General features: G+C 64.2%; 4 protein-coding genes across 6 annotated transcripts; 2 read left to right on the forward strand and 2 right to left on the reverse strand.

The window, feature by feature from the left end:
- Window positions 1–687: 687 nt before the first annotated feature.
- On the forward strand, window positions 688–3721 carry TTC24 (tetratricopeptide repeat domain 24). The gene is given in 8 exon segments (XM_086768103.1): window positions 688–777; window positions 929–1692; window positions 1772–1984; window positions 2063–2191; window positions 2351–2472; window positions 2559–2672; window positions 2814–3283; window positions 3541–3721. Coding segments are annotated over 7 exon segments (1974 nt in total). The 5' UTR covers window positions 688–777; window positions 929–947.
- A 649-nt stretch (window positions 3722–4370) lies between these two features.
- On the forward strand, window positions 4371–6454 carry NAXE (NAD(P)HX epimerase). The gene is made up of 6 exons (XM_086768213.1): window positions 4371–4550; window positions 5097–5205; window positions 5282–5392; window positions 5536–5649; window positions 5744–5891; window positions 5970–6454. Exons 1-6 carry the CDS (start codon window positions 4402–4404, stop codon window positions 6170–6172), a joined length of 834 nt encoding a protein of 277 aa, XP_086624339.1. The 5' UTR covers window positions 4371–4401; the 3' UTR covers window positions 6173–6454.
- On the reverse strand, window positions 6418–8588 carry GPATCH4 (G-patch domain containing 4). Its single transcript, XM_086768212.1, has 7 exons — window positions 8452–8588; window positions 8149–8222; window positions 7964–8056; window positions 7751–7858; window positions 7475–7575; window positions 7298–7348; window positions 6418–7191 (listed from the first exon to the last, which is right to left on the reverse strand). The coding sequence occupies exons 1-7, from the start codon at window positions 8525–8527 to the stop codon at window positions 6738–6740; spliced, it is 957 nt and encodes a 318-aa protein (XP_086624338.1). The 5' UTR covers window positions 8528–8588; the 3' UTR covers window positions 6418–6737.
- Window positions 8589–12427: 3839 nt separating this feature from the next.
- On the reverse strand, window positions 12428–24444 carry UBQLN4 (ubiquilin 4). 3 transcript variants are annotated; one of them, XM_086768326.1, is made up of 12 exons: window positions 24266–24444; window positions 22165–22316; window positions 19524–19729; window positions 18925–19187; window positions 17535–17693; window positions 16584–16809; window positions 16076–16215; window positions 15549–15632; window positions 14838–14953; window positions 14636–14667; window positions 14064–14241; window positions 13499–13639 (listed from the first exon to the last, which is right to left on the reverse strand). In XM_086768326.1, exons 1-11 carry the CDS (start codon window positions 24416–24418, stop codon window positions 14093–14095), a joined length of 1680 nt encoding a protein of 559 aa, XP_086624452.1. In that variant the 5' UTR covers window positions 24419–24444; the 3' UTR covers window positions 13499–13639; window positions 14064–14092. The 3 variants fall into 3 exon arrangements, 2 of the variants coding, with proteins under 2 accessions (XP_086624451.1, XP_086624452.1); XM_086768325.1 differs by lacking the exon at window positions 14636–14667 and having other exon boundaries at window positions 12428–13639; window positions 24266–24442; XR_015261246.1 differs by lacking the exon at window positions 13499–13639 and having other exon boundaries at window positions 14102–14241; window positions 14522–14667.
- Between the last annotated feature and the right edge of the window lie 408 nt (window positions 24445–24852).

Consider the following 24852-nt stretch of genomic DNA (forward strand, 5'->3'; position numbering starts at 1 on the left):
CCCCCATCGCACGAGGGGCTGGTTGTGCCCCCATCGCACAAGGGGCTGGTTGTGCCCCCGTCGCACGAGGGGCTGGTTGTGCCCCCGTCGCACGAGGGGCTGGTTGTGCCCCCGTCGCACGAGGGGCTGGTTGTGCCCCCGTCACACGAGGGGCTGGTTGTGCCCCCGTCACACGAGGGGCTGGTTGTGCCCCCATCACACGAGGGGCTGGTTGTGCCCCCGTCACACGAGGGGCTGGTTGTGCCCCCGTCGCACGAGGGGCTGGTTGTGCCCCCATCGCACAAGGGGCTGGTTGTGCCCCCCGTCACCCGGTCCGTTGGGCGCCGCTGAACCGTGTTGCCATGGCACTGCGCAGAGCCGGTGACGGAGGTGAAAGCGGAGCCAGCCCAGCCATTGCAGGACCCTGCCTTCCCAGGAGGAGGCCTGGCTTTGTCCCGGTTCGCGCCTGCCACCCGGCGCTGACGCTTCCTCGGCGCTCAGAAGCTGTTTGTGCTCCAGCACCCGGCCCCAGACCATCGCCCAGGGGGGCTGCGACCCGCTTTGGGCGGCTTTCCAGGCAGCCCGGCCCCCTGCAAGACTCAAAGACCCTGGGGACACCCTGGGACACCGTGGGACACCCTGGGACAGGCGCCATCGCCGTCTGGAGAGCCGCTCAGCTGCGAGCGGTGGGGATGTCCTGTCCCTCCCCTCCCGGCGCCCTTCGCACCCAAGCTACCGCTTATTCTGCCTCCCAAAAAGCTGCCGCGGTGACCTCTCTCCTCTCTGACGGCCACAAAGGTTTGTGGGAGGCAGCGCCGGCTGCCTTTTTCCTCCCTGAAATTTGAGCAACAAGACTTTTCTATTTACTTTATTGTTAATAATATAAAATAACAGTGCTCGTTTCGAGAAACCCCAGCACCGTGGCGGGTGCTGCATCTCTCCCTTGCAGGCAGGTCGCCTGCGAGCCCATGGCTTCGGAGGAGGCTGCGAATCCGGGAGCAGAGCCCGCAGCGCCCGCGATCCGGAAGAGGAGTCGGAAGAAAGCGAAGGAGAAGCCCGAGGCTGGGGAAGATGCCCAGGAGGGAGGGGACGAGGCGGCGGGGCGGGCGGCCGAAATTGAGGGGCTCACGCGGGCCGGGCACCGGGCGCTGGCGCTGGGCGATTCGCGGGAGGCTGTGGGGTGCTTCAGGAAGGCGTTTCTCCTCTCGGGGGGCACGGCGAGCCCCCGGCTCCGCAGGGCTTGCGCCTTCAACCTGGGGGCTGCCTACGTGGAGACTGGGAAGCCGAAAAAGGGCCTCGAGCTCCTCCTCCAGTCCCAGCCCTCGGAGAGAGAGAGCGGGGAGCACCCGGGGGACCTTTATTTCAACATCGGGGCAGCTCACGAAGGGCTCCAGGACTTTCCGAAGGCTCTGGAATGTTTCGGCAAAGCCGTCGGCCGTGAGCGCGCGGCGCGGGCTGGCAGCCGAGCAGGGGCCCGGGTGCAGATGGGCTGCTGCTACCTGGGGATGCAGGAACCAGCGCGAGCCGCACGTTGCTTCCTGGACGCTGCGCGGGTCTACGCGATGGCTGCAAGCCCCGAGGCTGCCGCCGTGGCTCTGAGCAGGGCGAGCGGCTCCATGCTGCAGAGCCGACGGTTCAGGGCAGCAGAGATCGCGGGGGTCCTTGCCCAGTGCCGCTCGCTCTGCGAGAGCATCCCCGACCTGGCCCTGCGAGGTAATGCCGCGCCGCACCCTTCCCTCTCAGCGCCCCGGGGAGCGGCGCCCGCACCCCGCTTTTCCTCTCTGCCCCGCAGGGAAACTCTACAACGACATCGGTCTCGGCTACTCCCAGCTCCGTGTCTTCTCCCTGGCTGCCGAATGCTTCGAGCGGGCCCTCGGCCTCCGTGCTGGCGATCCGGATCGGCGCGGAGAGGCCGCGCTGCTGCAGAACCTGGGTGCTGCCCACAATGCCCTGCGCAGCTTCGGCACAGCCCTGGGCTGGCACCGGCGCGCGGCGGCGCTGCACGGTAAGTCGCACCGGTATCTCGCTCTCGGCGTTGCCGGATGTGCCGGCTGGGGATGGAGCCCCGCGTTCCCGATTCCAGGCGCTCTGGGGAACCGGAGGGCGCAGGGACAGTGCTTCGGTAACTTGGCGTACGCCTGCAGCCGGCTCGGGAACCACGAAGCTGCCGCAGAGAATTACCTGCATGCCTTGCAAGCTTTCCGGGACTCGGGTAAGTGGGGGCGCGAGCAAATTGTCCCTGCGGCGTCCAGATGCTGAGCGGAGTCGAGCCGGGCGTGCGCCGGATGCAGAGGGCATCAGTGACAGTTCCCTCCCCGGGACTTCGGCTGCGAGGTGCTGGGCCAGCACTGACGCTGCCTTCGCTTCTCAGGGGACGCGCAGGGCCAGTGGCAGGCGTGCGAGGGGCTGGGAGCAGCCTGCTTCCACCTGGGAGCCGCCGGGAAAGCCATCAGGCATTACAAGGAGGCCTTGGCTTTGCTTTCCCACTGCCAGGTGGGGCACACTGGGAAAAATCCCGAGGCCGGACCCTCCCCGTGCGCCACGGGGCGCCCGGCTCACGTGGGTTCTCTCCGCCGCAGGACGCCCCCAGAGCCGCCCGCGAGCGGGTGGTGCAGGAGCTCACCGATGCCATCCAGCACCGGCTCTGCCTCCGTGGTCGCCGCGCCCGCAGGGGCGGCTGGGCCCCCGCCCCGGTGAGCATCTCCCCGGGGGCGTGGGGCAGATCGGGGGGCTGGGGGCTGACACCCCAAACCGGGGCTGGCGGAGGGAGGCGGCAGGGCTCGGCAGGCAGAGGGACGCGTGCGTGCAAACCCCGGGCCGTCCCTCCATCCTAGCAGGAGTGCGACCAGCTGCGGTTCGGCTGCACTCCGCCCCACGCCAGCGGGATACGGCTCCGGGGGAGCGAGGCGTGAGTGGGAAAGCTGCCGTCCTGTCCCTCCTGCTTCTGCGGGTGCGTTCCCAGCGTCGCCCACGAGAGAAATCTGCCTTCCTTTGAGCTCAGGTCCTTTGGGGGGAACACCCAGCCTGGGGACGAGCCGTACGCACCCGGGAGTTCGGGTAAGCAGGTGAAAACTGAAATGCAGCCAACTCGATTGAGCCACGCAGCAAACTGCCGGAGCCAAGGCTTCGGCACCGTCTGGTACCGGACTCCTGGCTGTTTGCCCTTCCTCCCTGGAGGCAGAGGAGCGGCCTCGAGCGACGGACCCGCGCCAGAGCCCCGCGACTCACGCGGGCGCCTGGACACCTCTGGGGAGGATGAGGATGGTCCCAGCGCGGCGCCACGCGGCCAGCCCCACGCAAACAGGTGGGTGGGCGAGGGGGGAGGCACCCCAATGCCCTTGCAGCTAGCGGCAGACGTAACGCAGCCGGTGGCACTGCCCCGGGGACTTCTCATGGTTAAAGGTGAAAATCTGGAGATTTTTCAAACTGTGTAATTCTCGGGAGCACGTTTGGGGTAATTCGAGCTGGAATTTGGGGAGGGTTTGGTACTGACGGAACAGGGGCGAGTTTGTCACGCAGTCTCCATCGCCTCCACGCGAGCTGTCTCTGCTTTGCTCCCAGCGACCCCAACGTTGCCCGCCGGCGCCCGGCCCCGCCGCCCCACAGCCGCCTCCGGCCAAGGGGGTACCAGACGCGCCCGTCGCTCCGCTCCCCCGGCGAGCCGAGGGCCGCGGGCCTCACGCTGCGTTTCCCAGGGCATCGTGGCCGCCAAACGCTCCGGCCAAGGTCCCGGGAGCGGTAGGTGACGAACTGGAGGAGCGGGCGAGGTTTGGGCTCTGGGGTGCCCTCTGAGGGGAGGGTTCTGGGACGGAGACCCCTCGGCAGGGATGGGGCGACCCTTGCTTCTCGCAGCGGCCGCGTCCCCAGGCCCAAAATCACCAGGGCTCGGGGTTCTGGCACCTTGCAGCCGAGCCCAAACTGCAGCCCTGCAGCCGGGGCAGCGGAGGGCGGCCCCAGCCCCCTGTCCCGCCTGCACCCCACACCCCGTAACGGCGGCCCGGCCGCACCCCAGCCTCGCCGCCGACCCCGCCGCCGGCTGCCCGGAGCCCCGCAGGAGGAGCAGGGTCCTGTCCCTCGTCTGCAGCCTCGTGTGACGGCGGGGGACGCCGGGGAGGCGGCAGCGGGGCCCGGCCTGGCCCGGACCCCCGGGCGGGGCCGAGCCGCCGGTGCGAGCCCGTTCACGGCGCCTGAGCGCACACGGAGCTCGGCCCGGTTCTCCGCCGCCCTCCTTCCCGGGGCCTCGGACGGGCGCCGCCGGCCCCCGGGGCTCCGGGCCCGGCAGCGCCCCGCGGCACGGGGACGGGCGACTCCGCCCCGAGCTCCGGGCCCGGCACCGGCGCCTGCTCCGCCCCGAGCTCCGCCCCGAGGCCTGCTGTGCGCCGCGGCCTGCTCCGCCCCGAGCTCCGCGACCGGGCCCGCCGCATGCCGGGACCGCGGGCGCTGTTGGGCCTGGGGCTGCTGCTGGCGGCGGGGGCCCGGGCGGGCGGGCGCTGGAACCGCAGCTGGGACCGCAGCTGGGACCGGTGCCGCCCCCACCGCACCATGCCCGCGCCCGGCCTGCGGTTCCTCGGGTACGGGGGGGGGCGAGGAGGGACCCGAAACGGCAGGGGTGGCCGGAGGGTGCGGGGGGCGTTTGGGGTGCGGGGAGGGGGCGAGGGGGGTTCACAGGGTGGAGAGGGGGGCACAGAGCGGGGGGCTGAGGGGTCGGGGAGGACATGAGGGCGTAGGGGGGGACACGGGTGAGGGCTGGGGGGTCCAGGGGGACGTGGGGGGTCCAGGGGTGTTGGGTTGGACACGGGGGGGTCCAGGGGGACATGGGGGGCCCAGGGGTGGAACAGGTGAGGGCTGAGGGGTCCAGGGGGACACGGGGGGGTGCAGGGGGACACGGGGGGTCCAGGGGTGGACACAGGTGAGGGCTGAGAGATCCAGGGGGACGGGGGGGTGCAGGGGGACATGGGGGGGCTCAGCACGGGAGCTGGACGCTGTCCCGTGTCCCCCACTCCACTCTCCCTGGCGCGAGGGGATGGGAGCCGTCCCCAGGCTGGCCCTCGCCCTGCAGAGCCGGGGTCCGGCGGGGTGTTGGGGCCCCCAGGGACCCCCCCATCCTCCCTCCGCAGGCAGGAGGAGGCCCAGGCCATCGACCAGGAGCTCTTCACCGAGTACAAGTTCAGCGTGGATCAGCTGATGGAGCTGGCGGGGCTGAGCTGCGCCACCGCCATCGCCAAGGTGGGCGCGCGAGAGGCGGGTGGGGGTCCCGGCCCCGTTTCCCCGGTACGACCCTGCGCCTCCCGTCCCGCGCCAGGCCTACCCCCCCAGCTCCTTCACCACCAGCCAGCCCACCGTGCTGGTCGTCTGCGGGCCGGGGAACAACGGCGGCGACGGCTTGGTCTGCGCCCGCCACCTGAAAATGTTTGTGAGTCTCTTGCGCAGGCGGCTGCACGCTCCCCTCAGGGGGAGCGCCTGCCCCCATGCACCCCCGTCCCCACAGGCTTTGGGGGTCCCCCCCCAGCTGCTCCCGGTGCCCCGGCGCCGTTCAGGCCCCTCCTGCTCTTGCAGGGCTACGAGCCGACCGTGTATTACCCCAAGCGCCCCAGCAAGGCCCTGTTCGAAGGTCTGACCACCCAGTGCCAGAAGATGGACATCCCCTTCCTCTCCGAATTCCCAGCCGAGGTGAGGGGCCGCCCCCGAGCCCTACCCGGGGCTGTTTTGTTTTTCACCCGGGGCTGTTTTGTTTTTCACCCGCTGCCTCCCCTCCCCGCTGCAGGCTGCGCTCATCGATGAGCTCTACGGCCTGGTAGTGGACGCGATTTTTGGGTTCAGCTTCAAGGGCGCGGTGCGGGAGCCCTTCGGCAGCATCCTCAGCACCCTCGAGCGCATCACGGCGCCCATCGCCAGCATCGACATCCCCTCAGGTGAGTAGCGCCCGCGGGCAGAGGAGGGTGCCCGGCGGGGTCCTCCCGGCTCCAGCCTGGCCGCGGGGCCTCTTGCAGGCTGGGACGTGGAGAAGGGGAAGGCGGACGGCCTGCAGCCCGACATGCTCATCTCGCTCACGGCACCCAAGAAAGCGGCCGCGCATTTTACCGGCCGCTACCACTTCCTCGGCGGGAGGTTTGTGCCCGCCGCGCTCCAGCAGAAATACGCTTTAAACCTGCCGCCGTACCCCGCGACGGACTGCGTCCTGCAGCTGACCTAGGGCTGGGGCGCGGCTCTGGCACAGCCGATCAGGGCCCAGTTCTGCCAAAGCCGCGGCGCTCCGGTAGGAGGGAGCTCGGCACCCCGCTGGGCTCCGGTTCACCGCAAAGTCCCCAGACGCTTGGCAGCGACCGGGCGGCTGCCAGCCGGGCTCGGTCTGGGGTTGGTACCCAATCCAAGCGCTTCTAGGCGCGGATGCGATCCGGGATCGCGGGGTCTGCCGCGTACCCAGCGCTTCAGGACAGCTAACTGCAATAAAGATTTATTCACGGCCTTGAAAAAATGTCAGCGCTCCGCGGGGCTCGTCCCTCGTCCCCTCTGCGACAGACCCACGGCAGACAGGGCCCTGCCTTGGGGGTGGCGGCTGCTCGGGGAGCGAACAAAGCTCCCTCCAGCTCCAGCCCAGCATCCCCGGGAGGCGAAGACGCAGCTGGGCCGCGGCACCGGGCTCTGCCCGGGAGGAGCCCGCGGCTCCCCAGGCGCCCACCAGCGTCAGCAGGCAGGACGGGGGCCCGCACAGCCGGACGGCACCGGCAGCTGCGCAGCGCGGCGGCCTGGACCCTCGCTCACTCTGGCTCCCTCTTCCTCTTCTTCCTCTTCTTCCTGGGGCTGTGCCCAGCCTGGCCTGGCCCAGCCGTGTCTCGAGGTACCTCTGTCTCAGCTGGCTCTTCTTTCTCCTCCTCCTCCTTCTTTTTCTTTTTCTTCTTCTTCTTCTTCCTCTTCTCCTCCTCTGTCTCAGCCGGCTCTTCTTTGTCATCCTCCTCCTGCTGCTGCTGCTTCTTCCTCTTCACGGCCTTCCCTTGCTCTCCCACCACCTCCCCTTCTCCGCTTGGCTCCTGATCCTGCGGCTCCTCGGGGTCAGCGCCATCCCTGGACCGTTTCCTTTTTGTCTTCTTCCGTTCCTCCTGCCTCTCTGCCGGGGGGCCGCTCTCCTTGTGCCGGTACGCGGCCAGGAACGCTCGCTCCTGCTCCTCCAGCCGCGCCAGCTTGGCGCTCATGGTCAGGCCGTGACGGGCGCCCCTGCGACGATAGCGGGCAGCCGGGGTTCGGCGCCTCCCTGGCAGGGAACGCACCCCCCAGCCCGGAGGGGGGGAACCCAACCGTGCAACCCCCACCAGCAACTTACTTGTGCGCTGTGCGGCCCCCGCACGCTCGCATCAGCTCCTCGTCCGTCAGCCTGCGGGACGCAGACAGGACGCGTCGCCCCCAGCACACAGAGGGAGCGCGGACTGGACCGGGGCTCCCCGGCCCTCCCCGCTGCCACATCGTGGGGAGGGAGCGTGCGCCGCCGTGCCAGCCTCACCTCCTGGCCGAAGAGAGGTCCAGCTTCTCCTCCTCCTCGCTGCTCTCGGAGCTGGCGGGCAGCTTTGCCGACTCCTCGCCGTGCGCCGTGAGCGTGGCTGACTGCAGCAGGGAGAGGCAGAGGGGTCGTGAGGAAGGGCGGCAAGGAAAAGGGGGCACCGGGGGCCACAGCAGCGACGGGCGGGGGAGGCTGCGCCGCAGGGAAGGGATGCTGAGCTCCCAGCAGCCTTCGCAGAGACACCAGCGGGTCCCAAGCCGCGTCCCCGGGGCCGCTCACCTTCACGAAGCGGCCGTACAGCGTGCTGCCAGCGCTGCCGGCCTTGCGGGGCTTCTTATTGCTGATCCTGACTCCCTGCTCCGAAAGCGTCTTCACGGAGACGCCGTCCTGAGGGGAGAGAGGTGCAAAGGGCTTGGCAGCGTTCTGCCGTCCCCGCGCACGGGGCTGCGGCCGCACAGAGGCACTGCAAAAGGGACCCCAACACCCTCCCACCTGCCCGGCCTCCACGGCGATGTTGGCAGCCGCCTTGTTGAAAACGTGGTCCCACCAGTGGAAGGAGAACGGCTCCGCCGCGTCGTGTCCCACCTGCGGGGCGCAGAGAAGCCGCCGGCATGGCCGCAGCCGGTGGTGGCCGCCGGGCCCGAGCCCCCGCGGGCAGGGGAGGGGGCCGCACTCACCCCCGCCGTGTCACACTTCACCTTCACCCGGATGGCCTCGGCGATGCCGTCCTCCCGCTTCCCCAGCCCCTGCCCTGCGGACGAGGGCACCGGTCACCGGCCGCAGCGGCTCCCCCGGAGCAGGGGAGACCCCAGGGGTGGGAGGTGAGGGGGAAAGGGGGCCGGGCACCGGGCGGCGAGACCCGGGAGGGGCAGGGGCCGGGGGGGGGGGGGGGCGGTGGGGACCGGGGCGCTCGGGGGGCGCCGCACAACGGCGGGAGGCGCCGGGGACCGCGCACGGGGGGATCCCAGGCCGGCCCGCACCTCGCCGCCAGCCGTGCCGCCGCAGCTGGCTCTCCGCGAACCGCATCCCGCGGCCCGGGGGCTGCGGGGCGCTCATGGCTGCGGGGCCCGGTTTGGGGGGGGGGGTGCGCGGGGTCCCCTCAGCCGCCGCCGGCCCCACGCCGCCGCCCGGCAGGAAGCAGCGACCGCGCATGCGCACGCGGCTGGGTGGGGCGGGGCTCGCCGCCCGGGGGTCTGCGCAGGCGCACTGGAAGGGCGGCGGGGCCGCGCGGGAAGGTGGGGCTCTGCGCATGCGCGCCCTGCGCGGGGACGCGCTTTGGGGCGGGGACGGGCGGACGGGCACGGGGAGTGACGTGCGCGGTGACGTGTACGCGCAGGGGCCTGTGCACACGCATGTGAAGGGGCACGGGCAGGCACGTGCGGAAAACCGTGCGTGCACACGCCCATGCACACACACACAGACGTGCACGTGCACAGACACACGGGTGCACGTGCGCACGCGCCCGTGCACGCACGGGGCTAACCGCGCAGCGCACCCACACGCGCGTGCACGCGGAGTTTTACACGGCACCCCTCCCCGCGTCCCGCGCGTGGCGTGCACGCCCGCCGCTCCCCACGCGCGCCTGCCGCCCGCCGCCCGCTCCGCACACGTGCTGGGGCAGCTGCGCGTGGGCCGGGGGCTCTGCAGCCTTGGGGCTGCGCGTGCGTGTGTGCGCGTGTCCGTGTGGACACGTGTGTGCATGTAGACATGCGTGCCCAGCCAAAGGCCCAGCGACAGGCGGCGCTGGGCCCCCCGCCGGGGCTGTCTGCTTGTCCCCGCTCTCTTTCTGCGTCCGCAGGGCAGCTCCGCGGGGGTCCCGCGGCCGACGCTTCGCCGCGGCGGGTCCTTCAGCCCCGCAGCAGGCTGGACCACTCATGATTGCGTTAAGGGGAGCAAACAGCAAATCCCAGTCTCCACCCTGCCCCGGGCGCTGCCGGCTCCAGCGCAGCCGGTCCCGCGGGCTGGGAGCGCTGCAAACCCCGCCGAAACGTGGCCGGGAGCGGCCGGGCAGCTGCAGGGACCAAGGTATCGACTTGCTGGAGAAATTAAAAATAAACCAAGTCAGAGCAACGTGAACGTGGATGTGGGCAGGCCCCGCTGGCAGGCAGCCACAGGAGCTGGCGGTGTCCCAGCCCCTCTCTAAATCCTGGGTTTTCTGCCCCAAAACGCTGCAGGAGGAGCAGAGGCGCCGAGGAGCGTCATTCAGCCCGCTCTCCCTCCTGCCCTCCCTTCCGAGCGGAGATGCTGCAGCCGTTCAATATAAATACACACGCGCACACAGACGTGTTTTCCCCAAGCTCTCCCGCTCCGTGACCTCCCGATCCTGGCCGATTTCCCTGCTGACCCCCTCTTGCAGCACCTTCTGAAGTTATTAACCGGCTCTGTTTGAACCTGCACCCCAAAATCAGGGCTGCGGCCGCAGGAAACAGCCCGTGTCCTGCCCGGGGACCTTAGCGATAAAAAATGGTTTCTGGAAAGAAATGTAGATGTTCGTTTCCTGCAACATCTCCCTCCTCCGCGTTTAAGAGGTTTGATTTCAGTGTTAGGTTTGGTTATCGGGGGAAAAGTTCTCCTCCAGGGAGGGGGGAGGAATAAAGCGAAAATAAATCCTTGACAGCGGAAATCTCTCCAAATCAATCAGCCAGATTTGCTGCTACCTGCTGAGGAAATTGCTCCTTCCATTACATTTTAAAGGAATTAATTCTATTTATCAGAGAAAAATGAGAGGAAACAGTCAGCAAGGAACACCTTTGGGCAATTCCTCGGGGAAGGAGCGAGACAACAGCGAGAAAGTGCGATTGTTCCTTTGGAAGAGGGCTTGTGAACAGCGCGTTGTGAGGATTAGGGAGAGCTCTCTGGAGGGGATTAAGGTTTCACTAAAAAGCTCCCTTCTCACCAGTCTTCAAAATCCGCCTTCTCCCCCACGCCTGGGCTGCTGGCGAGGCCCAAATCCGCCGGCCGGCGCCCAGGGCTGCAGCGGCCCGGCTGCGCTTTTCTGCTCCCGGAAGAGCGAGGGCCAGAGCAGAGCCTGCGCAGCCGCTGAGGAGAGCGCTCGGCCCGCGAGCGCGGGGGACGATAATTCCTGAGAGGGGCTGGTAAACGCTGCCCCAGCGCAGAGCGTTTCCCCGAGCTCTGCCGGATCGGCCGGGGGAAGCAGCAGAGCTGGGAGATGAACGTCAGACGCAAACAGCGGCTGCAAGCCGAGACAGCAGGCCTCCCCGTTGTCTTTATTTTAGCACCGTGGCTGGTGGGCTGGCAGCAGGTGAGGAACGATCCCAGGCGGACATACGAGCGGATGCTGCGGCACGGAGAGACAGGAGAAAGGTTCTCCTGCGCAGATGAGCAGAGAGACGCTGGGCGCTGAGTGCCTTGTGGAGGCTCAGCGTTTCCCCCTCCTCGATTCCTCCCCGGTAGATGAAAATCATGGGAAGCGTGGCTCCTTCCGTGGGAAGCATTGGAGAACGGCTTCCATGCGCTTGCCGCAGTCCGGAGCCCTTTCTGGAAAAGCAGGACCTACGCTTCAGAAAAAATATCCCAGCAAGAACTTCTACAAGCGGCACATCAGTTCTCCTCGGTAATCACAGCAGGCCGCCTGCAGGACCCTGCACCGCGCAGGCATTTCCAGCCAGCTCCGCTCGCAGCCTCGTCCCGGCCATGCCGAGGCACCAACGCTGCTCCACGCCGAGAGCAAGGGCTGGCGGGAGCCCTCAGGCTCACGGGGTGCCCCTCACGTCCCCCCGTCCGACGCGGAGGGACAGGCCCGGAGTTTCTGTCCCATCAGCAAGCAGCACAGCGGCTCCCCACGCACACACACGGAGCCCTCGCGTCGGCACGATTTGCACTGCATCAGCGCGGCTTCCTGACAGTGAGGAGGGAGCTGGAAGGACTGTTTCCAGCTGGACAAAGCCGGAGTTTAGGCCTAGTTCTGCTTTTTGAAGAGGTTCCAACGCAGAGCGCAGCCTTATCGCGGAGATGGGGGGTACATCTCCGCTCCACCCCTCCCTCCAGCTGCGCTCCCCGCCGCCGCTCACTCACGCAGTTACCCCATCCTCCCGCGAGCGCGTTCTTTGCTGGGGAGCTGGCTTACAGGGGACAGAGCTTTGCAGAGAGAAAGACCTCAGAGCAGGCAGAGGACATCTGTCGCATGGCAGAGACCACGAAGGGCCACACCGGCCTTTTTCCAAGCGCATTTTTAGCTGCAAAGGGGCCGATCAGCAACACCAGGAAAGAGCGCTGACCCTGCCAGCGCCGCTGGGAACCTCCGTACCCATCCGTACACAACTCTGCAAATCCTTTTTACGTGTTGCATAAAGAAATCCCCGTGTACGTGCGCAGCCTCCAAGAGGAGAGATTAAAGCTCGGCTTTCTGAATCCTCGTCGGAAAACAGGCGGGCTTGTCGTGATGCACGCGCAATGGCAGGAGCGCTTCCAGCCGCCTGCGCTCCCGTGTTTTCTCAAGCAACCACCGCTCCACCTACGCTCTCCCCCGCCATGGAGTATTGATGGATCCCATCTCCAACTCGGAAGCAAACTGGGCGCAGCAGGTTTGGCAGGTATACAAGGCAGCAGTGCTGGGATCCCTCCCATCCCCTCTCACTACCCGCTCCTCCCCTGCCGAAAGGAACTTTAGAAAAACCCCGCCAACCCAAAATCTAGCACCTAGCTGCCTGCTTGCTTCAGAAAAGCAGCAAAACCCCCCGCGCTCGGAGCTGCCGAGTTCCCCTGCGCCGTCCAGCGGCAAGCCAACGCCTCCGAGGTCAGCAGAGCCCGCCGGCTTCTTGAACGCCGCGCGTCAGGCCGCCCCGACCCACGCGCCCGACGCGCACGCGAGTCCCCAACTCGCGGCAAGCTCCCAAACAGGCGCGCCGAGGGGGGCGAGACAGATTAACGAGGAGTAACTCCGGGAACCCAACCGGCTCCAGCGTGCAATCAAGGAAGATACACGGAGGGCAGGGAGACAGATGGTTGTGCGCATTTATTTCTCTTTGATAAAAATGGTATGCAAATTACACAGCCGTGGAGGCTCCGGGGAAAACATCACCCTGCTGGTCCTCGGGGCGCTTCTTGGAGAGTCGTAACATTCAAACACACCAAAACGGAGCGGGGGAATGGAGGATGGATCCAAACTGGGAAGAACATGAACTCCAACATTTTCCAGTGAAGCGAAAAGATCGTTAACTTATTTTTCAATTTCCTTTTTTTTTTTTTGTTTTTACACTTTCAGAAACGAGCCTGCTGAGCACAGCCAGCAAACCCCTGACACCACTGCGCAGAACTAAACTGCCCGGGCAGAAACGCACCTTCCGAGCACGTTCCTCCGCACGGCACTTCCAGCCCAAGTCCAAGAACAGCAAGGCTGATCCCCGAAGGCAGCGAGGCTCCTTCACAGCCTCGCGAGAGCGTCAAGAGGCCGCACTTCAAACGCGGTTCTCACGCACGTTCACCCTCCGCCAGACCAGAGGCACCGGCGTGCCAGGGACACCGGCTCCGTTCAGCCAATGGAACATTAAAACAAATGACACCAGAAACTTCCAGGTCGTCTCAATTTTTTTTTTCCTTTTGATCCATTCCCAATAAGATGCTGGGAGAAATAACCAAAACCCAAACTTGGCTCAGGTTTCAAATATTTGCCTGAAAGGAGGACTAGGGGAGAGAATCATGGACAGTTAAAATCAAGCTACTCAAAACACAATCATTCGGGTAAGTAACTAGAGTATCGCCTCTACCATCTAGAGAGAGAGAAGTGTCTGAGACAGAGGGCATATTTAGGAAAAAATACACATCTGAAGTCTCTGTGGCCACGATGAGAACTGGAATCCACATACAAGCCAGTTAAAGAGCATTTCAACATGAAATCTTAACTTAGTAGGAAGGTCGGGGTTAAGCTGTATCTTTTTGTTTTAAATACATGGACAGCTGTCAGATATGAAAATGACGGCGGGCTTTCCTGGAAGATCCCCCTGTGCATGTGTATGGATGCGTGTGCCGACGTCTGAGGGGCAGCGTGACAGGAGTTTAGGAAGGCTGGGAGCCCAGCAGTCTCTCAATGGCTGCATTGATGTCTCCGCCGGTGGCAATCAGCGCCTGGAGGTTGGCCTCGCGGTTAATGAAGCCCATGGCGTTCAGCTGCTCCAGCTGCTGTTGGAATCGCACTTCAGGACTCTGCGCCTGTGGGAGGAAGGACAGAGACCTCGGAGTCAGACAGCAGGGACAGACGGCCCGCGCGGGCAGGGCGCGCAGCGACGGCCGAGCAGGGACCCTGAGCTCAGCGTCAGGCGCGCCGAAATCGCTAAGCGAGCCTGGAGCACGTTGCCCACCTCCCCACGCTGCCACGGGCCTTGGCGCAGCCCAAGTTCCGTACCGACGGCCGCGCGGGAGGAGGGTCCCTGCCACTCAGCTTCACACCCCTGCGCAGGGTCACCACGCCCCCAAGAACCCGCCAGCCCCCCACACCAAACCTGGCCCAAAGCACCACAGCCGAGAGAAGCCTGTGGGGACCACGTCCCTGAAAGCGAGGCGACATCGGGACCACCTCTCGCTCACCCTGGCGACGTCCCTCCCCAGAATCGGCACGCAGCCGGGCACTACATACTTGAGAGCTTCCTCCGGCCAGCAGCTGGATCATCTGCTGCATGAGCTGCTGTTGGGGGTTACCACCCCCAGCGGGAGAGGCACTGGCCGGCGTCGAAGCGGAGGGAGCGGGGTTCTCCGGGATTGTGCTTCCTCCTGTGGAGGACGGGGGCATTCGAGGCATGCCGAAGGAGCCGAGGCTGCAGAGGAAGGCAGGGTGCGCTCAGAGGGAAGCTGGCACTTCTGGGTGTCCCCCGCGCGCCGGGCAGCACGGCAACCAGCAGGCTCTGCCGGGCTGGCCCTCGCGGAGGCCCGTGCTACAGGACAGCTTTGCAAATGAAAGCGGCTGCATTTGTATCCTGGTCACACGCGGTGCTGGGAGTAAGCAATCCCAACAAAGAACTGCGGAGACTGAACGCGACCCACGCTGCCAGAGAGCCCGAGGGCTGCCGGCAGACCAGCCTGCCCCAGCGTACCCACCCAACCTCGCGGCTGCGCGCCTCACACTGTTCTCCAGAGACAAAAATTCTTGAGTTCAGCCGATACCGAATACGGCAAACAAAAGATGGGGGTGGGACCAAGTGGATTCCAAACCTTTTCTCCAAAAAGAAAGGGTCAAGGACTTCCTGCGTGAAGTACAAACAAGCGGTGCTAATAAGCTGGAGCTCACAGAGGCCTGCGGGCACACACACGCGCAGGAGGGCCCAGAGCCGATCTCCTCGATGAGCCAACCAGTCTGCGTGGCGGTAGCCAGCGCGTCAGCTCTGCCTGCTGCCCACCCTGCAGCACTCCCTACCTTGGCACTAGTCCTGGGGCCTCCGTCTGCAGCGTCTGGAGTCCCTGCTGGATCTGGAGGAGCGCCTGCATGGCGCGGGGGTTGGTGAGAATGGAGAGGGAGTCTGGGTTCTGCATCTGGGAACAAAGGCAAAGAGACACAGCGGTACCAAACAGCGAGAGATCCAGCAGCTTTCAACCTGAGCAACCAGCACAGAGCTGCGCCTCTTGCCCTGCAGCCAGCGCGGACCTGCGAGCCTGGCTCCCCCTTCACGTCTGCAGGGCTCGTCTGCAGAGACCCTCATCGCCTGCAGATCAATGCCCTGAGCGAGCTAGGCGATTCGATTCGAACCGGGGGCACGTGCCTTTGGAACTGCAGTGAGTTCATGTGATTTACCCGAGTGAACCAGCTGCTCCAGCACACTCAGCCGTTTAATTTTTGTAAACTCGTTACAGCGAGAGACTGTCCACACTGGGGTTTCACGTAGCTTAACGAGTCTAATTTGCAGTCCACCCTTAGGTAATTTAGGCTGCTTCATTTAGATTGCCTTGTTTGACAAGCTCTTCCTTTCTCCCCCGCGCAAACCGTGTTCCTTCACAGCCCAGACCACCCAAGCCCCCGTGCCTGCCAGGCCACTTGTCCAAGCAGCCGGGACGCTCCCCTTCTCCAGAGGATGGAAAAGCTCTGGAGCCCGGCGCCGAGAGCAGCGCAGGGCCGGACAGGGGCCTTTACCTGCTGCAGGAAGACAGGGAGCTGAAGGCGGAGCTGTTCTTGAAGCTGTGGATTCCCAGCAAAGAGGGGGACATTTACCATGATCTAGCAAGAGACAGCACACGTAGGCAGGGTCAGAGGGCTGCTGCTGGCCGTCAAACCCTACGTAACTAAGCCACGAAGAACAAGCCCCTCATGCCCCCGACTCCCTTCCTGGGCTTTCAGTGTTCCCCTGCTCACGCGGACAGAAACGGGACAGCTCAATTCCTGGCAGCAGTGTTGAACACGGGCCACTTGGCCACAGGCAAAGAGAAGGGCCATTCCCATTCCCTTTGAAAGCCACCGTTTCTGTCAGTGGCTCTGCAAAGACACGGGGTTTAGCACTGCGACTGCCTTTAAGCTGTCGAGAAATTCCACAGAACCGTCTACGCTCCCTCGGCTCTCCGGCTTCTGCACGAGGAGCCGCTCCCACTACAGCGGCAGCCCGCTCGCACAAGCGCTGTGTTCACGGCCGGTCTGACAAGAGAGGACAGCCGCGACACTTTTACCTGTGCTGCAAAGTCCGGGTTCTGGGCGAGAGTCTGCATCATGCTGCGCATGTAAGGGGCGGAGATCATGTTCTGCATCAGCTGAGGGTTTTCGGAAATCTGCTGCAGGAGTCCTTGCATCTCCGGGCTGTTAAACATCCCTGCAAGGGGAAAGGAAAGAGAAGACAAAGGAAAACCCCTTACAAGCCTGAGCGCTGCTGCAGCATCCAAAATACGTGACATAGAACAGCAATGCCCTGGCCACCAGCGCATATCGCTGGGGACAGCCACGGCGGTGCTTCGCCTGCCACCCTCCCGTGCCCTGGAGGGCTCCGTGCCATCAGAGTTCCCAAAGCTACCCTCCGAAAGGTGCCCCAGAAATACCCGTTTCTGCCTGCAGCCGGGCCAGAACCATTCATCTGGAGAGCAGCGTGGCCAGGCACTCCAACGCCAGAGGGAACTCCCTCCAGGGAAGCCTGGGCGGCCTTTCAGTGAGCGGCACCCCGGGGTTCCTCCCTTGCGTACGTACCAGCCCCGATGCTAGCAGCGTTCAGCCCAAAGGGGTTGGATACAGTCGGTGTGCTTTGGGTGGTTGCCGAGCCAGCGCTCCCTTCGCTGCTGGGTGCCTGGCTCTGGGAAGCAGGGGGCGTGGGGCTCCAGGGGTTCGGTAACGGCTCTCTGTTCTCCGTCCGCAAAGGCTGAGAGCTTGAGCTATCAGAATTCCCCGTCAAGGAAGAGAAAGGGTTGTTGCCAAACTAGGGAAAGAGAAAAAAGAAATAGCCGTGATCAGTTAGCCCCAGCAGAAAACGTCGGACTACCTCCACCCCCGTACGAGCCAGGGACCAGCCGATCCTATTCATCCAGGTCCAGAATTTGCTAAACACGAGCCGCAACTTCCCTCCTGAGAAAGCTGTAATCCACAGCACACCTCGCTCAGAAAAAGACCAGGCCTAAGAAGCGGCCACAGCCCGAGCTTTGGCTCCCAAATGCAGGGTTTCAAAACATCCACGTAAAATCAGCACCCGGACATACCAGTAGGTAATGCTAGACGGGAGTATGTCTGCACAGCCTTCTGCAGGCAGACCTGCGCCTGCTCCTCCTGCGCTTGCAGCCAGCTGGACCTCAGCCAGCTCCCATCCAGAGGCGTCAGGCCTGAGCTAATACAGTAAGGCGGGCTGGGAGCAGAGGGCTGCGCTAACGAAGCCGTGGGGCCTTCGCATCGGCGATGGCTGGCATCCAGCCTGCCTGGAGACCGCAGGGGCGAGGGCAGCTCTCTGCTCGGCCGCACCAAACCACACAGTAACAGCAGATGACTGGCACCGCGCGACGTCCTCCTGCTAGAGGACGAGGTCATCGTCCGGAGCGGGAGGGGATGAACAGCCGCGCTTTGGGAAGGCTGCCCTGTTAGCACGGAGTCAGGAAAAGGCCCCTTTCCCGCGCTCGGCACGCCGCACCCCACTCACAGGAACGCAGCCAGTACCTGCTCCCTGGCCGCGCTGAACATGGGCTCCTGGATGTCCGTGTACATTCGGCGCAGGGCGTTGTACCCTCCTGGAATGCTCTCGAGGTTGCTCAAAGCACGGTCCTGGTTCCGCATCATCTCCTGCATCATGGCAGGGTTGCGAGCCAACTCCATCGTCTGAGAGAAGGAGGAAAACAGGGAAAGCTCAGGCCCACGTGCGCCACGGAAGACTGGAGCGGATCGACAGCCCGGTTAGCAGCCCAGTGGTATTGTGCTGACCAAGCACTGAAAGAGTTAAGCCTCAGCTCCCAGAAGAAAAGAGTATAATTAAACCCGCTTCACAGCCAGAGAGCAGATAGATCATTTATCCAAGCAAAGGGAGCCCAGGGATCCTGGCTCCTCCCACCCTCGCTCAGCTCTCTTCCTTCTCAGCCTCAGTTCAGCTGGATGAGATTGTTTTGTTTCTAAGCAGGATCAGGACATCCAAACATTTAACACCCATATGTTCCCACTCAGAGGAGATGGACTGCGTTCAAAAACTGAGAAGGTGGAAGAGCTTGGATCCTTCCCATTTCAAGAAAACCAAGAAATCTCCCCTCTCCAGCCTTCCGATGGGTCTCCCCTGCACAAGGGGCATCCAGATCTCATCTGAGGAGCTGCTGCACGGATCATTTGCAGTTTAGTCCTGCAGCTCTGGAATTTCATGTATGGCCAACATGGCTGGAGGAGAGAGAACCAAGCAGCAGATGGAAACTAGGCTCATTCAGCAGCCACTCAGAGGTCTCCTGACAAGTCTTCCTGGGGGAACAGCAGAGTCTCGTCAAGGGCTGTGTAACACTCGGGCTCTCACGCATCCCTCACGCTTCCTTCCTGATGAACCGTCCGTCTTCCAGACGGCCGGTCCTCTAGGGCATGGGTCCTCTCTGTTCTGGGACTGCCCAGAAAATCGAGACCTCTAGGATCCCAGCCTACCACTACTGCTCTCCGCTGGCACCGGCAGTAAAATACTGACCCTACAGCTCTGCAGTCTACACTTAGTCTATCAAGAGAGAAAACCAAAAAGCTTTTGCAGTAGCTCCACTTCTCCTTGGCTGCTTTTACTGCCATTCCTGAACCAGAACGCAGCAGCCCTGTAAGCAGCAGGCTAGGACGATCCCCGTTTTGCCCAACGCATGGCGGACTCAATAGCCCTGAAAGGGAGACAAGAGTTGCGAGTACGGGGGTTGAGTAACCAGCATTCACACAACTCGAGACCACCGTCTGTTTGTGGGGAGCGTACAGCGGGAGGGAAGCGATCTCTGACATCGCTGGTCTGGCATTCGGGCGCTCCCTCTGGAGAGCGGGCACTCAAGCTGATCCACAAAGGTGCTCTGGGAGATCTCCGAAAAGCCCTGGCGCGCTGGCTCACCTGCCTCATGAGCTCCGGGTTATTCAGCATGTGGCTTATCTCCGGATTGCGCTCCATGAGCTGCTGCATCTGGGGGTTGGCCATGATCATCTGTCTCATGAGGTCAGGGTTAGACATCATGTTCTGCACCAAGGGATTCTCCATGATCTGAGAAAGCATCTCCGGGTTGGACATCAGCTGCCGCTGCATCTGCTGCTGGAGCTCCATGAAGTTGGCAGAGCCCATCCCAAGGTTGCCCAGCCCAGTGATGCCACCAAAGCCAGCTGGAGAGGGAACAACACACGGGGAGAGAGGCGTGAGTCAGTAACTTCGGCAGCTGCAAAAAGAGGACAAGCGCATCAGCTGAGCTGCGCCCACACCGATCTAGGAGCATCCGATATTCCTAGGGCAGCCCGCGCGGAGGGGGACATCCCTACACGTGCTTCGCTGAGGGCTCTGGCACTACCCTGCGCAGGGGAGCGGAGGCATGCCGCCGGAAGGGACTCGGGCAAAGCCTACAGCGAGCAGAGACGACTGCAGAGGGGTCGAGAACCGCGGCGCCTTGGTTCAAACCTAGGAAATTCTTCTTTCACGTCACACCTCTCGCAGCCGTCACTTACACAGGATGGACGTAGCGCTATTAGGGCCTCCGTCGCCAGGGCCTCCCACGGTCCCTGACCCACTGCTCCGTCGGCTGCCGCTCCCCGCGTCAGAAACCGCGCTGCTGGATGTGGAAGGCTGAGACGGGGCAGCAGGAGAAGAAGGGTTTGCGCTGGGGGCGGAAGCAGCATTGGGGGCAGAAGCAGCAGACGTTGAATCCTGGACCCTGCAAAGAAACAAAAGAAGGCGTTAAACTCCCGGGATTCAGGAACAGCGAGCAGAGCCGTCTGCGGGGGACGCAGGACAGAGCGCCCCGCGCCGACCCAGCCTCCCTCCGCGCCTGCCGTCCCCGCGGCAGCCGGCCCTGGCCGCTGCCATTCCTGCCTGCACGGAGGCACAGCTGTGCTCCCAGGTGCCTTCCGTCTGCCGGAATCCGCCTCCCGTCCCGATGCACAACAGCCCCTGACGTTTCATCCCGGCCCACACGAAGCGGCCTGGCCGGTCTTACCCCGAGTCGTACGGCGCTTTTCCTCGAATCGCACCGAGCTATTTACCCCGGCTGTATCCCTGAGCAACGGGTTTGCCCCAAACAGGAAAATCCTCCTGCTGCTCCCGCAGAAACCACAGGAGGTTACAGCAGGGCTAGCGCACGGGGTAAAGGAGAATCTGCTTTCCTGCAAACCCTCCCGTGCACTGAATGTTCCTCTCAGTGCTCCCGGGGGCAAAAATAAGTACCAGCATTACTCTACAGAGAGGGAAACCGAGGCACCGGGCAGCTAGCGCCTGTCCCGTGCAGCTACGGCTCCGAATCCACATCTCTGCCACCGGCTGCACCTGGCGCGCGAGGCTCCTCCGTCCAACGCCAGCTGACCAGCGCTTCCCTGAACGCACACACGTGGACGCTGCACTGCGAGCCGCAGCACAGCGGACGCCGGACGTCGGCTTTACTGAGCAAACCAACCCCAGCCAGCACCTTGGAATCACAGCTCCTCCCCAGGATTTTTACAGGCATTTGAACGAGAACATTTAAAGGTTCTGTGAAGCACCTGCAGGCAGGACAGCGAGTCCTGGACTGGCGCTGCACAGCTTTCCCATGGAACTACCCCACAAAACTCACCGCACCCACCTCAAATAAGAAATGCTATTACGCTTCTGTCAAGTAAATAAGAACAACGATTTCTTGATTTTTATTTTTTTTTCCACACCAAGAATAAGTCCTTTCTCTACCTCCCTCTCCTTTTTCACTCTTATCCTAGGACTTAAAAAAATCAAAATCAAACCTGAAGGTCCCTGTCCGCTTTCCAGACTCACCTGGCTGCTGCCGCAACCAGCTGTCACTGTGAGGGGGCAGAGAGCGGGGAGACAAAGCGCGTAGGAGGCTGAACAACAACGGAAGAAGGAAGCTGGAGAAAGGTCACTCGGTTTCTCCCAGCAGAGGAAGAGGCTGCAAGGCCTTCAGCAAGCGCTGCTCTCTGACTATCGGCCGAAAAAAGCGCAGCCCAGGACAGCTCTCACCTGCCCTCTGAAAGGGTTCACGAGTGGGACGGTGCTGAACGGCGTCAGGCGAGGAGGCGGCCTGCAGAGGAGCGCCCAGAGCGGCCTCCTGCGGAAGCCACAACGCCGCTGCTCACGAGCACGCGCTGGTCTCTGTGAAAGGGCCGGGGGGACACTGATCGCGACCGAGCCGGCACGGCAGCTCACCCAAGGGACAGAACCGCACAACGGGGCGCAGCCCAGCAGTTCACCGGGAGCCCAAAAAAAGCTTCCTAGGAGGGGTTTTGAGATCAACAAGACCTGGCTGTGCCTGAAACACAGTGCCCGCTCCCACGACCCCTCCGTGCCCACCACTCCACCGGAGAGCACGGCAGAGCCTCACCCTGCAGGACCCAGCGGTCCATCCTGCGTCCTGTGCTCAGCCCGAGCGACGCGGTGCAGAGAGACGCGAGCGAGCCGCGTCCAAACCGGGAGCTACGCGGGGCGTGCCTGTGGTACCGCACTCCAGCTAACAACCGCACCGCTGCCTGCGCGTGGGCGCGCGGCCCGAGCCCCCGCGCACGCCCAGCCGGGCAGACGTGCCTACGGGTACGGCGCAGAAACACCGCGCCGCCCTGCCGACAGCGCTCCGCACGCACGGCGTGCCTCCCACGGCACCTGAGAGAGCGCAAGGGCAGGCTTAGAGCACGGTACGTAGAGGAAGCGAAAGGAAAACGAGGTGTCAGTTTCAACGTCAAGGGAAATTCACTGGGAAAGTCATTTCTGTTAACAGCACAGCATCTTAGTTAGGACTAGTATCACGTTCCAAGGGGTTCTTTCAAGATTACTAAATTATAAAGGCTCAAAGTACGCAAGGCCACATACGGGAGTTGTGTTAAAGAAGAGTCGGCCCCCTCAGGTACTTGCCCCAACCTTACACATCTGCATAACCTGGGGAAAAGACCGGCCGAGCGACAAACCCCACAGGTGCGCGGCAAAGCCGCGGCAGGGAGAGCCCCGGAGAGCTCTGCCAGATCGCCGTGGCCAGACCAGCACGCGCCCCAGAGCCGGCGCTCAGGCCTCGCACAGGTACTCTGCTGCAGTCGCCGGCGGAGCGGAAACGCCCCACCAACGTCTATTTGCCTCATCCGCTTGCCCTCAGCCCCCCAGCTCGAAACCGGGTCTTACTTCTGCGGAGTCTTAATGACCAAGTGCACGGTCAGCCCGTCTTTGATCCCGTGTTGATTCAACGTGTCTCCATCCTTCAGGATCTTCCCAGCAAAGATCAGAACCAGCTGATCCTGTTTGGCTTTAAACCGCCTGGAAATCTCTTCTTTGAACTGAAAAACAAACACAGCATTTTTCAGGCAAAGCCCAAGACCAGAAGTTTAAAGCTCTTACTCCAGATATCACATCCGCTATGCAAACAGGAACGGCCAGTCCTCCGGTACCTCACCCGAAAGGGGCCCGGGCAGCTGCCCATGCAGGCGCCAGTTGCTGAGCGTGTCTGAGGTGTTAAGAAAAAAAAAAAAATAACAACAAGGACAAGCTCTACGCTTTAAAACGTGGAGCAAATTTCAGCGAGAATAGAGCAATTACCTCCAGCAGAGCTGAAGGCTTCCAAAGCGAGACCAAGCGTGCCTCGGTGCTAATGCAAACACACCGTTTATCCTCTGAATGACTGCACTGTTTGTGTCTCTGCTCACTTGATTTTTTTTTTCCTAAGGAAAGCCCAACTCTGATTTAATACAGGACAGAGCTCTATGGAAAAGGGAACAATCCTTTATCAGCCAATGGAAATAAACTAGGTCTGCTCCAGCTCCTGTTTCTGCAGCTGAATTCCCTCCGAGCGTGCCACGCCACACAACGGACACCTCTTCTCTGCTGCGTGACGGGGTGGGATTAACGCCTGCCACCGAGATGGGCATCGCTGGCCCGGCTGGGGCATTCCCAAGTTGATTTACGAGGGAAAAAAAGCCTTGCGTTTGGAAGCCACAAGCTACAGGGGATTCAGAGGGAAAGGCCGGGAGGGAAAGAGAAGCCCACACCTGTCCCAGAGGAGCTCTTGCGCCAGAACCCTCAAAAACAGCAGCCCTGAGCCCCAGGTGACGCTGGTCGCAGAGCTTCGCGCCCTCCTCCGCACAAAGCCGTCGCTGAATGTCCCGCTGATCCCGATGGGCTCTCAGGAGCCGACCGGGAAGGAGCAGGCGGGCCGCACGTCCTACAGCCCCTGCTTACCCCGCCACTCTGCTCCCCAGAGCTCTCCGCCAGATCCTTCGCACCGCGGCCTCGTGCCCAAAGCGCGCAGCGAGCCAAGAGCTGCGCCGATGACACCTTGTCCCGGTGGGCACCGCCACTTCGGTCCCTACGAACCCCAGCCTGCTCCCGCTCGCCCCACGCTGCCGTGCCCCGCCAAGCTCCCTCGCCGGAGCGGCGCCCTCCCAGCCCACACGTTCCCTTTCCTCTGTGCCATCCAGCCTTCACCCCAAAGACGTGCCAGCCCCTCTCCTCTCGCCCGGGGGATCCGTCTCCCACTGCCCAGACCCCCCCCACCCAGCAGCACCCAGCTGCCTCCCCGCAGGCACCCGGCCGGCCCTGCCCCCGGAGCCGCCTCTCCCCGTCGCAGCGCCCTTCCCACGCCAGCCGCTCGCCGAACACCGTCCCTGCCGCTCCCCGGGCCGAGCCCCCAGCCCCGAGCCCCGAGCCCAGCCCCCGGGCCGAGCCCCCAGCCCCCCGCCTCCCACACCCCTCTCCCCGCGGCCGCCGCCCACCCCAAAGCTCCCTCCCCACGGCCCTCGCACACCTCCCTCCCGCACCCCCTGCAACACCCCGTTCTCCGCAGCCGCGGGCCCTCCCACGGGCCGCCCTCGGGACCCCCCCTTCCCCCGGGACCGGCCCTGTCCCCAGGGTCAGCTCAGAGCCCCCCCGCCCCGGCACCTGCCCTCTCCCAGCTCCCGCAAGGCCCCGAAGGCCAGGGGTGTCCCCAAACTTCCTCAGCTCCCCCCTAACCCGGAGCCGGGTCCCCAAAAGCCCCCCACGCCCCTCTGGCCCTCACCTCCAACCCCCAAACCGTGCTCCCCCGCTCCTCAGGGCCCCCGAGTCGGAAGCCCTCCCTCTCTCCCCAAAGGGAGGGAGCGGAGAGCCCCTCCCCAAAAAGCCCCCGCACCCAGCCCTCTGGCCCGTCGCTCCCCCCCAAAAGCGGACCCCTCACCCCCAAGCCAGCCCCCCCCGGGCCCAGCCAGGCCCCCCTCGCCCCTCCACACCCCCCCAGGCCCGCCCCCGCCCCCACCTCGCGCACGGAGGCGCCGTCCGCGATGACGATCTCCTCCTTGTCCTTGGGGGTCTTCACCGTGACGCGGATGAGAGCCCCTCCGGGGCCGCCCAGCCCCGCCTCGCCCTCCCCGCCGGGGCCGGGCCCGCCGCCGCCGCTCGGCTCCGCCATCTTCGCCGCCAGCCCGGGCCGCCGCCAAGAGAAAGGCGGCGCGCGCGCGCCCCGCCGGGCGAGAGCGGCGCCCCCGGCCCCCCCGCCGCCGCTACCGCCCCCTGGCGGCCCGGCGGGGAGCTGCGGCGCTGCGGGGTGCCGGGGCGGGGCTTAAGGGGGCGGGGCTTAAGGGGGCGGGGAGATTGAGGCAGAGCTGGGGGGGCAGCGCCGGGCACCTTACCGGTACCCCCGGCACCAGCCCCCCGTGAGCCGGGCTGGGGCTGCCCCCCCTCATTAGCCAGATCCATCCCGCCCCCCCTCATTAGCCAGATCCATCCTGCACCCGCTAATTAGCCGGATCCATCCCGCCCCCCCTCATTAGCCAGATCCATCCCGCCCCCCCTCATTAGCCAGATCCATCCTGCGCCCCCTAATTAGGCAGATCCATCCCGCCC

Source organism: Chlamydotis macqueenii, chromosome 28 (assembly GCF_036417535.1).
Source record: "Chlamydotis macqueenii isolate bChlMac1 chromosome 28, bChlMac1.mat, whole genome shotgun sequence".
Taxonomy (NCBI): Eukaryota; Metazoa; Chordata; class Aves; order Otidiformes; family Otididae; genus Chlamydotis; species Chlamydotis macqueenii.

Bases quoted from the DNA above. Each gene is read 5' to 3' on its own strand.
- GPATCH4 (XM_086768212.1), bottom strand. From the start codon at position 8,527: ATGAGCGCCCCGCAGCCCCCGGGCCGCGGGATGCGGTTCGCGGAGAGC. The intron at 8,223-8,451 runs GTGCGGGCCGGC...CCTCGTCCGCAG, and splicing joins GCGGCACGGCTGGCGGCGAG to GGCAGGGGCTGGGGAAGCGG. The intron at 7,859-7,963 runs GTGGGAGGGTGT...CTCTCCCCTCAG, and splicing joins TCGCCGTGGAGGCCGGGCAG to GACGGCGTCTCCGTGAAGAC.
- NAXE (XM_086768213.1), top strand. From the start codon at position 4,402: ATGCCGGGACCGCGGGCGCTGTTGGGCCTGGGGCTGCTGCTGGCGGCG. The intron at 5,206-5,281 runs GTGGGCGCGCGA...GTCCCGCGCCAG, and splicing joins GCGCCACCGCCATCGCCAAG to GCCTACCCCCCCAGCTCCTT. The intron at 5,393-5,535 runs GTGAGTCTCTTG...CTGCTCTTGCAG, and splicing joins CCCGCCACCTGAAAATGTTT to GGCTACGAGCCGACCGTGTA.
- UBQLN4 (XM_086768325.1), bottom strand. From the start codon at position 24,418: ATGGCGGAGCCGAGCGGCGGCGGCGGGCCCGGCCCCGGCGGGGAGGGC. The intron at 16,216-16,583 runs GTACGTACGCAA...TTCCCCTTGCAG, and splicing joins CGCTGCTAGCATCGGGGCTG to GGATGTTTAACAGCCCGGAG. The intron at 14,242-14,837 runs GTAGGGAGTGCT...CTTCCTCTGCAG, and splicing joins GCCCCAGGACTAGTGCCAAG to CCTCGGCTCCTTCGGCATGC.